At 49.4% G+C, this 13552-nt stretch overlaps 1 protein-coding gene across 12 annotated transcripts in view; it reads right to left on the bottom strand.

The window, feature by feature from the left end:
• Positions 1-13552, bottom strand: part of GRIK4 (glutamate ionotropic receptor kainate type subunit 4) — a 472259-nt gene that overhangs the window by 100127 nt on the left and 358580 nt on the right. For all 12 annotated transcript variants that reach the window (XM_054525265.2, XM_024255906.3, XM_054525260.2 and 9 more), the window contains 2 exons: positions 12958-13110; positions 11933-12037 (listed from right to left, as the gene is read on the bottom strand). In XM_054525265.2, the coding sequence (XP_054381240.1) occupies positions 11933-12037; positions 12958-13110 (258 nt within the window). The remainder of the gene's footprint in view (positions 1-11932; positions 12038-12957; positions 13111-13552) is intronic.

Below are 13552 nucleotides of genomic sequence, written 5' to 3'. Positions count from 1 at the left end.
AGGAGAAAGGCAGGACATCAACAGGAGATGAAGTCCTTGCTCTTTGTGAGAAAACAGGAGAGCAGTATGGGGCAGTGAACGCAGAGAAAGGGCCACTGTAGGAAAACTTCAGCTACTCATACGTTTGCTCATTCCTGGTCTTCTCTCCTGGCTGAAACTCACTACAGGTGATTCCATTATTCATGGTAGTTCTGTTCTATAAAGTTGCCACAAACACTGAATTAGGGAATACCAAACCATTTTTGTTCCTATGGGAAATACAGGGCTAGGTTCCTGTGAGCCTCTGGTCATGGTGTTTTCTTCAATCAATCAATCACTTTGTTTTACATGTGTTGCTGTTTGCAGGCACCTCGCTTAATATATGTTGTTGATGCATTAACATTAAACAACAGCACGCTCACTCAGCCAGAATGCAGCTTACCTAACACACGTGCTTTCTCTGGAAGGCACGTCACTGTTCTTGTAGGTAGGAACACTAGATAGCACTTCAGCACTATGCTTAGGGGTCATTTTAAACAGAAACATTGCCAAAAAAAGCACAAAAATAGACAAGATGTGGCATGAAGTGGACTGTGAGAAGGACACTTGTTTACAGTATGAGAGCTGAAACAAGAAGACACGGTGCGGCCTTGTTCAGCCTCAGCTGGGAATGTGCACATCAGTATTCCAATTTTTTGCTGCTCTGTGCATGTCTGCAAAAGCACTGTATTGATTTGGGGGTTACAAATAGATTTTAGCAAGTAGTTGAATTTGCAAACATGGAATCCACAAATAATGAGGATCAACCGTACTTGTCTGCTCTCGAATGTGTAGCTTGTGCCAAGACCTGCCCAGACTTCCATCCCTAATCCCCAACGTCTGGCATAGGAAGCAGAATTTGGTCTAGCCCTCACTGCTCCTCCTGCCAAAGAGAATAAAACCACATTGGCTGTTCTCAGAGATTCCAGTGACAGTGAAAATAATAGGGCAGGAGTGGAGCTCAGTACACCCTAGTCAGCTCTAACTAAAAATGCCACCCCTGAATGATGCTTGTATGAACTTAATAGACTTCCCACCTAGCTCAGGGTTTCTGAAGTTAAATTTCCCAGAGACGAGCTGTGAGGATGCTCAGATCTCCCTTCTTTTTGGACAGAAGTACTAAGTGATTTTAAGAATTTCTGTTGCTGGCCAGGCGTGGTGGCTCGCGCCTGTAATCCCAGCACTTTGGGAGGCCGAGGCGGGCAGGTGACCTGAGGTCAGGAGTTCGAGATCAGCCTGACCTACATGGCGAAACCCCATCTCTACTAAGATACAAAAATTAGCCAGCTGTGGTGGCAGGCGCCTGTAATCTCAGCTACTTAGGAGCTTGAGGCAAGAAAATCACTTGAACGCAGGAAGTGGAGGTTGCAGTGAGCCAAGATCGTGCCATTGCACTCCAGCCTGGGCAACAAGAATGAAACTCCATCTCAGAAAAAAAAAAAAAAAAGAATTTATGTTGCCTACACCCCCAACTTCCTCTTCTTTTCTTGCATAGTCAAAAATCTCAGACTCACTTCTAAACATTTTGGGGGATGATCAAATTGGCCTTCCTCAAATTGCCGTGTGCGGAGTGCGTGGCAGGATCCGTCAACACGAGGACTCATCTGCATACCCCTCTCTCACCTCCAGGAAGCTAGAAGGTGTTTTGAATTAGCTGCTGAGGAAAGAATTTATCAGAGAGCTCAGGCATGCTGGAGATTTTTCATCATACAAGAAAATTACTGCCAAAGAACATGACACAGGCAGGCCATGCCTGGCTTCATTTGTTAAACATACCAGGTGGAGAAGTATCTTGGGAAAGCTGGTTGTATTAATAACACAACTTTGCGCTCTGAGTGGCAGATGCCAATTGAACTCATGGTTTTAATGAAGCGCCTGGGTGGAAGGAAGCCGGTTACTTGCCGTCCTTCTGGAACTCAGGACATTGAAGTCAGTAGAATGCTGGAGGGCAGGGGAGGATGCAACTTCTGAGCTTTCTGCGATGGCCTGAGCATGGCCCGGCTCTGCCCCCAGCTGGAAGCTGGCTCACAGCAGGCAGCTAGCATGTGCCTGGGCCTTGCAGTGCTCTGGCTGGATGGGGAAATTTTAGTTTTGGGGGTGTCAGCAGCTCTTGTCTGAGCAGCGCTCTGTCAGGCAGGCCTTTGAGGTGCTGGGATTCTCATAGGAGTGGTACCACAGCTTCTGCTTCCCTCAGCTTCACACACAACCACAGCCACAGCCAAGTGGAACCAGTGAGACTGCCACATTAGAGAGTGGAAAAAGGAGGGGTCAGGGATGGAGGAAGGAGAGAGACAGGAGAGGGAGAGGCTGTGGGGAGGCCATCCTGAAGCCCTGAGTGGCCAGCCTGGTACAGCTGGTGTGCGCCCCGCCTGGCTGGCATGGGCCAGTCTTTGCATGGTTACAGCCAGAGTGACCTGGCCCTGGGCTTCTCTCTCACCCCCGCTTTGTTCTTCTCTCTGCCCTGAGCCAGCCTAGAAGCGAGATTCTGGGAATACGGCACACAAAGATAGACAGATACATAGATAGTCATCTCTGTGTGAGATGACAGAACTAAAATTTGCAAATATAGTAGAATCCTCAAAGCACAGCTATAAACAATGTTTCATTTCGCTCTCACAATAATTTTATGATGCACATAAAGCAGATATGATGATGATCGCCATCCCTGCTTGACTGAGGAGGAAATTGAGAAACAGAATGCTAGAACAGAAACTGGGAGAGCTGGGACTCTTCCCTGAGCCTTTGACCATGAAGCCTTACGCTCTTCCCAGTGCCCCACACTGCCTGCTGCTGCATGTGGCTCCCTCATCTCCCTGGATCCACTTTGTTCCTTCCCCAGGCCTGCCTGCCTGCAAACCCCACACCTCTGGCCGGTGGCCTGGCCCACCTCCCATCAGAGCTGACTGACGCAGGCTGCTTCCTGAGACCGAATTAGCAGGTCCGCCTCTTCCAGCTCTTCCAGGCATGAGCTGGCTGAAGAGGCACGGAAAAGAGTCACTGGGAACTGGCAAACTTCCCCAGACTGATCTCAGGCAGAAGCGTGATCGGGCACATTATAAGAAATACATTTAAAATGCAGCACTTTAAAACCCTGCTCTTCTGCCCAAAAGCAGCCCCCAGCTCGAAAATTTAAGTAGCTCTAATTTGTTTGCCGGCTGATGTGTGAATAAGCTTCTGCAGTCAGTGAATTTTCCATCAAAGCTGATAAGCAGGAAGTCCCTGTGCTTTGGGAGAAAGAACCAGACTTACATGGGCCAGGGCAGGAGAGAAAACGCCCTTCAGGTTACATCCTGCCAAAGCCAGCTCATCTGCCCCTTGACCGTTGTCCCTGGGGTGGACAGGAGAGCCTGATTCACTCACAGGAGAAAAGTATTTCAGAGCCTTTTAGTGAAGTAGGAGAGCACTGTTCTTGGAGGATGGAAAGAAATGGAAAGGGGGAAAGATATCAGTGATTGGAGGGGCCTTCTGCTTCAATTTTCAAATTCCAGTTGTCAGCAGGGAGGTTTGTCATAGGAAATCTCTCCTGAACAACTTGGTGAACAGCAGCTTTAGAGAACCCTCACGACAAAATCCTCAGGTCCCCAGGGCTCTGGTGTCCCTGTTGGCTATGAGCTCCTTAGGCCTGGACAGCACATCCGTGTGCCCCCTGCACACCTCCCCGGGGCCCAGGGAGGTGGGCTGTGCACACACCAGTCCCTCGTTCGCTCCTGTATTCGAGCGAACTGAGCACCACTCTCAGCTGGCTCAGGGAGCCCCCAGCACTGAATAATAGTGTGAAAAGCCTACAGTAGAGGGAGCGCATAAACGGAGCACTGGACCGGTGCTTGCAGGAGCTGGGGGTTAGGGAAGCCTCACTGAGCTGAGTTTTGGAGACGTGAGGAGTAGCTAGGTGAGAAATGGGAGTGGGTACGGGTGCACTGGCACGGGCATGTGAGAGAGCCTGGCATGCCTGACCATCGCAGCATCTGGTATTGCTGGGGCAGAGCGTCGGAAGGGCCAGTGCAGACGAGGGGACTCAAAGGTATGTAGCACCCAGCACCTGTCATCCTGAAAGCCAATGGGGGCCGCCAAGGGGTTTTAAGCCCAGGAATGATGCTCTCACAGATGTGTTCTCTGGTAGGAAAGATGGACTCGCTGACCTCCAACTCTTAAGAATTTTTGACATTCTATGAGATGCTGCCAACTATTTTAAACCTCATTCCAATTCCCCTTCTCCTGGTTCCTTAATTAAAAAGAAGAAATAAGTGACTTCTCAGTAACCTTCAAAGCAGCCCCCAGCCACCCATCTCTTTTTCTGCTCCCTCCAACCGGATCTGCCACCTCGAAGTTTCCTCATCAAAGGCAAAGTCACTCCCACTGGCTCTGGGGGAAATCGCCTGTCAAGCAGCCTCCTCAGCTGGCCCACGGAGGTCTGTTCCCCAGACGGAGAGCTGGCACTCAAGGCTGCTGATTCCCAGCAATCAAACCTGGCTCCAGCACTCTGAGCCAGGCTCCGGCAAAAGCACTTCAAAGGATCTGCATATTTATGGTAAATTCCTTCCTCAAATTGAAAATGTATTAGACAGTAGCAATCACAGTACTCTCAGAGCTACCTTCCCCCTCCCACCCCCCCAACCTGTCTGAGGCTTAAGAGCCCTTCTCCTTAGCACAGAAGGGGCTGGAGCTATGATGGGGTCAGCTCATAATAAGAGGGGCTGGGGTCAAGGGCACAGATGCCGGGGGTACCTCTCCATGGAAAGCATGAAATGCCCCTCACTATTCTTCCATGCCATGTGAAGGCAATGTCAATGCAGAATGTCATCTGACAGGCAGGGCGCTTTGATGGTTTTCTGTTGTTCTAGGTTTGTTTGCTTTTGAAATAGAGGAAGGGCCTAGATATGGGGACAGGAGTGGCTCCCACCAGAGAAGCAGGTCTGCTAAAATTCCCACCACAGCAACAGAAGCTATTTTCTGGAGTTCTCAGCTGCACAGAGCCATGATAAGAAATGCAGCTGCCTTTATGTGACTCAGGAGTGCAGCAAAGCAAGTTCCACTGCTGCCAACGCAGGAGGATCCCGACTCCCCCGGAAAGGGGGCAGAGCTGCCTCTGCGTGGGCTTGTGTCAGGCAAGATGGCAGGAGAGGAGACTAAAGAGAGGCAGCCTGACCTCCTAGCAGTGGTTGGGACCTGCAGGAATTTCAAGGAGTTGGGTTGAATGCTCTGAGCCTTCTAAAAATGACACTGGATCCCTGAGTTCTTGGTTTGCAAGGGTGACTCAGGAAAGCCATCTCATCCATCCTCCTCCTTGGGTTAGAACTCAAATCATTCCAGAGAGCCAGCCCCTTGAAAGCTGGGTTGATATAAGCTTTGGAAAACAAAAGTCTGGCTGTCAGCTCACAAGGCTTATTACTGGCCCTCTCCTTCACTGCCTGGCCAGTTTCTCCAGCTCTGTAGGATCTGAGTGAAATAAATCCGTGGTCTAAGGAAAGTGTGGCTCAGGTCTAATTTCTGGAAAAGTTCACATGAAAAGAACCCTGTGTATCTGGTGGGAGAAAGGCAAGTGGAATAATTAATTGATCCCAAGGCCCAGAGTTCAGAATGAATAAAAAAACTGGAAAACAAATTCCAGTAAGCAAGCTAATGCAGCAAATAGAAATTTGGTGTTCAGTTTGAGGAAATTCGTAATCCTCCAGTGCTCTCAGCTCTGTGCTGTTCAGCCCCATCTGGAATGTGGTGTTCAATCTGGGCCTTGTGTTTTAATAGACAACCTAGACGAATCGAAAAGCACTAGTGGTGAGAGATGTGGCAGCCACGTCATGTTGGGAACTGCTGCCTGAGAAAGGAAAAAATGGAAGAGCATGACAACACCAGCCCTGTAGAGTAAGACCTGGCTGCAGTTTTTGCCTTCCCCAAAAGATTATGAGCTCTTGAGGGAACCATGATTCATGAATCTTACATTCTCAGCCCCTGACACAGAGAAGGTGCTCAAAAATTCTATGCTAAATTCAGGCATGAAAGAATAAGTGAATGAAGTAAAATCAAACTTTTAAAAAATATTTGAAGAGCTGGTAAGAAAGAGGAAGCAGACTATTCCTTTTACGGCAGAATTAGGAGGCAGATTTTGACCCAGTGCCTGGAAGTATTTGGAATGTGTCCCTTGAGAGGCAGTGAATTCCTCAGCCCAGGACATGCTCAAGGAGAGGCTGGGTGGTCATCTCTTTCAGGGGAACAATGGAGAAACGTTCTTGCACTAGGTTGGAGGAATCCATGAAAGGCTTGAAGGTCCCTTCCAACATGGTCTGGGACAATTCTGCATAGTGGAAAGACCTTGGATTTTGAAGGCAGCTGTACTCAGACCCAGTTCTTCAATCTGGCACTTACTGGCTATATGAATGTAGATACTTAACTTCTCTCTCTGTCTCAATTCCTTCACCTACAAGCTGAGAGAATAGCTCTCCTGCAGGGTTGACGAAACGATGAAAAATTTTTAAATACATATGTACACCACTCAGCACAGCACATCACGTAGGTGACAACAAATGTTAGCTACTATGTCAGTAGAGCCGGCTTTCTATGTAACCACAGGCAAGCACAAGACTGTGCCATGCAATTCTAGTTTGGATAATTCTTGGGTTCACCCAGGTCAAACGCTGGGAGGTTACGACCTTCATTGCTCAGAGAAATGAAACTGAGGTATCCACGTAGTGATACCCAGTGAACCAATAGAAAAAGTTTAGATCTGCATCTTTAACTAGGAATAGCAAACCTCAAAGGCTTAATTAGAGCCTGTTAGGCCATTTCCGATCCTCAGATGAAAGGTGCGCTCATCTTATTACAGCACTAACAAAGTTAATCGGGGGCTGCTCAGAATCTCTGATCTTTAGACCAAGTCAAACAAAGGAAATTAAGGGCCTTCTAATGCTGTGCTTCCTTCTTTCCCAGCCTCTTCCAAAGATTTCTCCCAAATCCAGAAGGGAGACTATACTTTCCTAACACTGTCCAGGCCATCTTCTGTGTCATGAAAAGGGGGCATATGAGGTGGACAGCGGAGATCTCGCATGCGCAAAAACTGGAGGGTGGAGCTGAAACAATACTGTCAACTTCTATGCCCATAAGCCAATAACTGGCAGATGGTCCAGGTTCAGAAATGTCACTGACAGGGCACAACAGGGAATTGTCCCTGACCCTGCAGTCTCCAGTAGAAGCTCCACAAGGTCAGTCCCAAGACTGAAAACCCTCTCCGAACAGAATCAAAACAGTCATTTTTAAAATAGTAGAAAACAATCCTGAGTTCTGATAGACTATTTTTAAAATGGTAATAATCCTTTAATCAGCCACCGGCAGAGAATGTGGTACTTGGTTCAGACATTTTATCAATTACAACCCACCAGGTCGCTGCGTGGGGCTTTCTAAATAATCAAAACCAGCTTTTAATAGTCACTCACCCAGACAGGAAGAGAGAGAATAAAACCAAGCCCCAATGAGAAGATGCCATTCTTAAGGAACGCCCAGCCCAGCTGGTCATCAGGACCCAGGCACTGTCCTGGTTTGCAGCAGGTGGCAGCAGAGCAACAGACCTGGCTGAAGGGGTTTGATTTGGGGTTTTAGGTATTCCAGGAAAGTGGGGGATCCAAGAGCATGGGCTTTGCCATTGGACAAGCCTGAGCATAAATTCCAGCTCTGCCTGAAGTCCTTGCTAATAGCGGGACCAAATTCCTTCCGCTGCCTGAGCTCCCGTATTCTTATTGGTGAAATGGGAATTTATCTACCTTGAAGGGCTGTCCTTGAGATTGGAAGTGATTTGTGCAAAGTGCGCATGTGGTGTCTGGTATGCAAAAAGTACTCAAAAGATGTTATTTCTCCCGCTCCTTGTCACTTTCTCCTCCCCTGCCCAGCATCACCTTGAATGGAATTGGGAGAATATTCGCGCAGAGATATTGACATTCCTCCCACCCTGGAAGAGAGGCCCAATTAATTATCACTCCCTAAACCATTTCTTCATCCTGTAATAAGCAGGGGAAGGACACCTGTCAAGAGGCAAAGATCGGGCGGTGATTGGGATGGGACCTGGGGACCAAAGCTGCGAAGCTACATCTGTGTCCCTGATACATCACGCACAGTTTTTGCTTGGTACTTACAGCACCTAAAACAGACAGGGAAGCAGCAGGACACTCACTAGATTTGTTGAAAAAAAGCGGGGGGGGGGGGTGCGGGGGGGACGGGGCATAAAGAGAATGATCACCATCCACTTTACAAGTCCAATCAAGAGTATGTGTTCCTTAGAGCAGCTGAAAGTCAAAGCACATCCTCTTTAATGGTCACTTCTGAAACAGATTCCATCCAACACTGGCTCAAAAAGATGGGGGTAGGATGTGGAGAGGTCAAGAAAAAAATCTGTGTAGAGGCTGCAGTTCATGAACACTCTTCTACTAGGACAGTATTTGCCAAAGGGTAGTCTGTGGACCACCTGCACTATAATCATCTATCTCGGTGCTGGTTAAAATTATGCGGATTCCTAGAATACATCCAGTTTTACTAAACTGGAATTTATAGCTGTGAGGCCTGGGAATGTCCAATTTTTATGAAGCACTCTCGGTCATCCTGGTGCACGTCTACATTTATGAAGCCTGCCCTGCACCACTTATGCGTGCTGCTGTCGAAGAAACTGCAGCCGCTATGGAGGATGCCTCAGGGCACAATCCCTTGCTGGCCTGGGTTGGGGGCTGAAGGATGAGCCCTGGGGGCTGATGACACTGTTTCTTAAAGACTCAGGCAGTCCTCTGGCCTCGGGGCTAGCACAAGCTAGCCCGAGCATCGGCTGCTGGAGAAACAGAATAAAGGTGAAGAGGTACTTGGAGCCTAATCGACCGTCCTTCAAGTGGAGAGTGGGATCAGGGCTACCAGCCAGCTCTGCCACTGCAGGTGTCTCTTGATGGAGGGTGCTGGAAGTGGGCTCTTTCCCCAGAGCACTCACAAAGCAGGATTGAGGTCTAAGGGGAGTGTTTCAAAGTCTGGGATCAGGCTTTCTATGGAGTGAGCATCATGTTCTCCTAACTGTTCCTCCACTGTTATCATCTCCACCCCCTTCTCCTTTCCCCGTTTTCTTTTCCCGCTTACCACTCCTGACACTATGTCACATATATTTGTTTGCCCACTGCCTGTCCCCTACTAGAATACAGACTCCACAAAAGCAGCCACTTTCTCCATCTTAAAAAACTTATACCTAGAAGACAGTCTGGCACATAATAGGCAATCAACAAAGATGTCTTGAAAGAATGAATGAATGTTCTTCACTTCACATCCCCCAAGCACATTGGGGCTCAGAGAAAAGTCTGCCTGACAATTTCTCCACAGGCTGCCAACTTCACCTATTCAGGGAATTAGGAGCCCGAGGGCACGATCTGAGTGTAATAACCCACATTAGCACTTACGGTTTTCTATGTCAGGCTCCCTGGACAGACCATGAGCACTCTCTCTGTGCAGGGGCTGAATCTTTTTCAGCTTCGTTTCCCCCAGGCCCAGCATGGTACCTGATACACAGTGCATGCTCAATATATGACTTGTTAGATGAATAAGATGGCCATTTTGTGAAACGCCATCCCCGTAGTTTCTGGGTGCCTACCTAACCATGCTCTCATTTGAGAAATTATACAAAATGATAGCTGTTATTGCTCACAGACAATGCAGCTCTGGCCCAGAGATACGAGGCCATTCTGAGAGTCAGCAGCAGGACTCTGGGCTCCTCTCTGTCTGAGACTCTTTCCTTTTACTGCCTCGTCTTCCAAGAAGGGTGACCTGGCCTCGGGGCCCAGCATAATTACAATCTCCTAGAAAGAACTCCACTGGACTCTAAGGAGGGCTGATCGCAGCCTCTCAGATGCGGGGACCCAGAAGCAGGAGGCAGACATGACAGGGCCTCTGTGGCTGTAGGGCTTCATTAGAATCACCCTGGGGGCTTGACGACTTCATCAGTTCCCGGGGCCTATCATAGGCCTACCCAACTAGACTCTTGTGAGGTAGAGTTTAAAAATCTGTGTTTTTAATGCATTTCCAAGGTGATTCTGATGCATAATTTGTTGTAATGGTTAAGAACTTAGACTTTAGAGGTAGATCTGTCTGGGTCCAAAACCAGCTCTGTCATTACTGTTTGTTCAAGGATAAGTTAGTCAGTCCCCCTGAGCCTCAGTTTCTTCAAGTATAAAACTGGGACTAATAAAAATTATCTATTTTGTAGGGTTAAAAGAGAAAATATATATGACACACTTAACATGGTATAAGGCTCATGGTAAGAGCTTAATAAATGGAGGCTGCTATGATGATGACAATCGCAGTGGTAGTGATGATGATGTTGGTGGTGGTGATGATAATGATGACAATGGTGGTGGTGGTGATGACAGTGGTGGTGGTAATGATGACAATGGTGGTTGTGATGATGAGGCTGGTGGTGGTGGTGGTGATGATGCGGATGGTGGTGGTGATGGTGGTGGTGGTGGTGGTGGTGGTGGTGATGATGCGGATGGTGGTGGTGATGGTGGTGGTGATGGTGGTGGTGGTGGTGGTGATGATGCGGATGGTGGTGGTGATGGTGGTGGTGATGGTGGTGATGGTGATGGTGGTGGTGGTGGTGGTGGTGGTGATGGTGATGGTGGTGATGATGGTGGTGGTGGTAATGGTGGTGGTGGTGGTGGTGGTGGTGGTGGTGGTGGTGATGGTGGTGGTGGTGGTGGTGGTGATGGTGGTGATGATGGTGGTGGTGGTGATGGTGGTGGTGGTGGTGATGGTGGTGGTGGTGGTGATGGTGGTGATGGTGGTGGTGATGGTGGTGGTGGTGGTGGTGGTGATGGTGGTGGTGGTGGTGGTGGTGGTGGTGATGGTGGTGGTGGTGGTGGTGGTGATGGTGGTGGTGGTGGTGGTGGTGGTGGTGATGGTGGTGGTGGTGGTAGTGGTGGTAGTGATGGTGGTGGTGGTGGTGGTGATGGTGGTGGTGGTGGTGATGATGATGATGATGGTGGTGGTGATGATGACACTGATGGTGGTGGTGATGATGATGATTCTTCATAATCTCCTGGAAAAGGTGATTGTGCAACCCTTCAGTGGTGTGCTCCCTTGTTCAGCCACTCTGACAGTCAGGAAGCTCTTCAATGTACCCACTTCTTGCTGTATTTAATGCTTGGCTTCCTACTTACCAGCCTTTTCTAAGGCTGCAGAACGGTTAGCCAAATAATAGAGAGTTAAATATTAGGGTGATGGCAAGGGTGGGAGATCTTCAAGAGACACTTCAGAAGTCAGATCCCTTTCAGATCTCTGTTTCTTCTGATGGAGGAGGATCTCAGAAAAAGGAAAAAAGGGTAATGGCAGAGAATGAGCAATGGAGTGGGGAGCTGAAAGGAACTATGAAGGACAAGGCAACACTGCAATGACGGAGCAGGCAGGGAGTGGCCAGGAGAGGAGCTGTGTCATTTGGCATGGGGGTGGGAGCTGTGGGTTGGTCAGAGAAGGGCAGACAGGAGAGACTCAGCCATGCACTCCAACACTGAAGGGTTTCCTTGGCCCACATGGGATACAGTCTCTGCCTTGCCAGCAGGCTCCCTGGAGTCTAAATGGGCTCCAGGATTAGGGTCAGACTCAAGGAGTAAAATCCTCCCTGGGAACTCCCCCCTTACATGACACCCCCTTGCCTCCCCTTTCACCCTAGTTCTCTCCTTCTTGGTATTTTGCTGGGGGTGCAGTCCCTGAGCCACAATGGCTGATCTGGTGGCAGGAAGCGGGAGGCTGGTGCAGGCCAGGAGCCTGGCCCAGGATCCAGCCTGCTGCTCTTGGGGATAACTGGGAGCAGGAGGCCATCCAAAACACCGAGGCATCAATGAAATGGGCTGGGGTCAGAGAAAGGAACAGAGAGGAGGACCTGCCATCACCACGGCACAGCTAGGCTTACCTGCCGAAAACCATTCCTTGTGAACTGTAAGATTTTCAAGGCATAGTTGGACCTCTGGCCTTTGCTGTTGAATTCAATGTGGCCGGTAAGACCTTCCAATTCTACCTGTCCAAGAGAGAGTGAGTTACAGCACCAAACAGGCCCCAGGTTACACTTGCCCCCAAGCAAGATTTCTACACAGGGGCTATTTAAGGATGCCCAGAAGAGGCAAAGCAGTTAAGATCCTTCTCCTGCCCACCCACAGCCAAGGCATCTTGAGATGACAAATGTGATGTCTGTGGAGACAATTCAGACTTAGCTTGGCCTGGAGTAGGAGAAGAATGCTCCCCCAATAACCCCATACCAACTGCACAAACCAACCCAGTCATGGTGCTAACTTGAGCTCAGATTCCCCTCGGCTCCTCCTCCAGGCCCTTGGCTGTCCACAGCATTCATCCTCTCTGGGCAGACACTCACCCACCCCCAGGCCCACAGGAAGTCAGGATGACTCTCCATCTAACTCTAAATGCAAAGTCCAAGACACTGTGCTGCAGCAGGCTTCTCTGACAGAAGTCTTCTGTGTGGGGTAGAGATCCTCATTCACCCACCAGAGGAGGCATGGCTGGGGAAGACAACAATGGGAAACCTAGCCAAGCTAGAAGTCTTGAGCCTGCAACTCCCAGAGGGATGCCAGTCTCCAGCAGCACCACCCTTTCCCAGCTGTGTGGAGCTTTGCTGAGAACACCACTGAGCAGAGAGGCCAGGTGCTAAGTCTGGAATTCAGGGGCCCATTAATAGTGTAAGGCTCGAGGGCTGTTGCCTTCTGAACAAACTTCCATGAATTCTCAGTGGTTATTGGGGTTTAGGGAACAAATATGGCTCATGATCCATTCAACTGGGGTCACCAGAGATCACTGATTTATCTGGGGCTGTAATAACAGGCACATTTCAAGGAAGCTTGGAGTTGAGGGACTCTTGTACCTTGAACCAAGTGTCCCAACCCACCAGCCTGGGCACGGCCCTGCAGGGCCTCAGCCGCTCCTCACCATGCGCAGGTAGTTCATGAGACTGGTGCCGTGCTGCCAGATCTGGGCCGAGCCGCAGGACAGGGGCTTCACGCCGATCTCTTGGCTCCGGTTCAGTTCCTGCACCGCAGTCAGCACAGCATAGACAGCATCAAACAGCAGGGCCGAGGAGAGCTGGGAGAGGCCGGGGAACAGGCGGACGGAGGGAGTGACAGGTGTAGAGGAAGAAAGGGAGGGGAGGGAGAAAATAAGAGGAATGGAGGAAGAAAAGAGAAAGCAAAAGAAAGGGAAATAAGAGTACATCTTCATCGCCCTTGGCCCACGTCCTGTCTCTGGGCCAGCTCTACTTCATCTAATAGTCAGGTGTTCACCCAAGACACACAATGGTGGCAAAGGCTGCTCTAGGATTGAAGCCTTGCACTGGCCCTTTGGGCCCCACATGACTTCAAGTGTACCCTTTTCTCTCTGCTCCAGGGAAACAAGCAACTGCCATTGCTCCCAGGAATCCTCAAGAAGAGGGCAGGGCTGCTTATGTCAAGAAGAGAAAGGAACCTGGCCACTGCCCCCCTATCTGCCCATTCTATAAGGCTCAGTTGAAGGTCACTTCCTCCTACAA

Source organism: Pongo abelii, chromosome 9, assembly GCF_028885655.2.
Source record: "Pongo abelii isolate AG06213 chromosome 9, NHGRI_mPonAbe1-v2.0_pri, whole genome shotgun sequence".
Taxonomy (NCBI): Eukaryota; Metazoa; Chordata; class Mammalia; order Primates; family Hominidae; genus Pongo; species Pongo abelii.
Note: the sequence above shows the minus strand (reverse complement) of the source record. Positions and strands in the feature narration are given on the sequence as shown.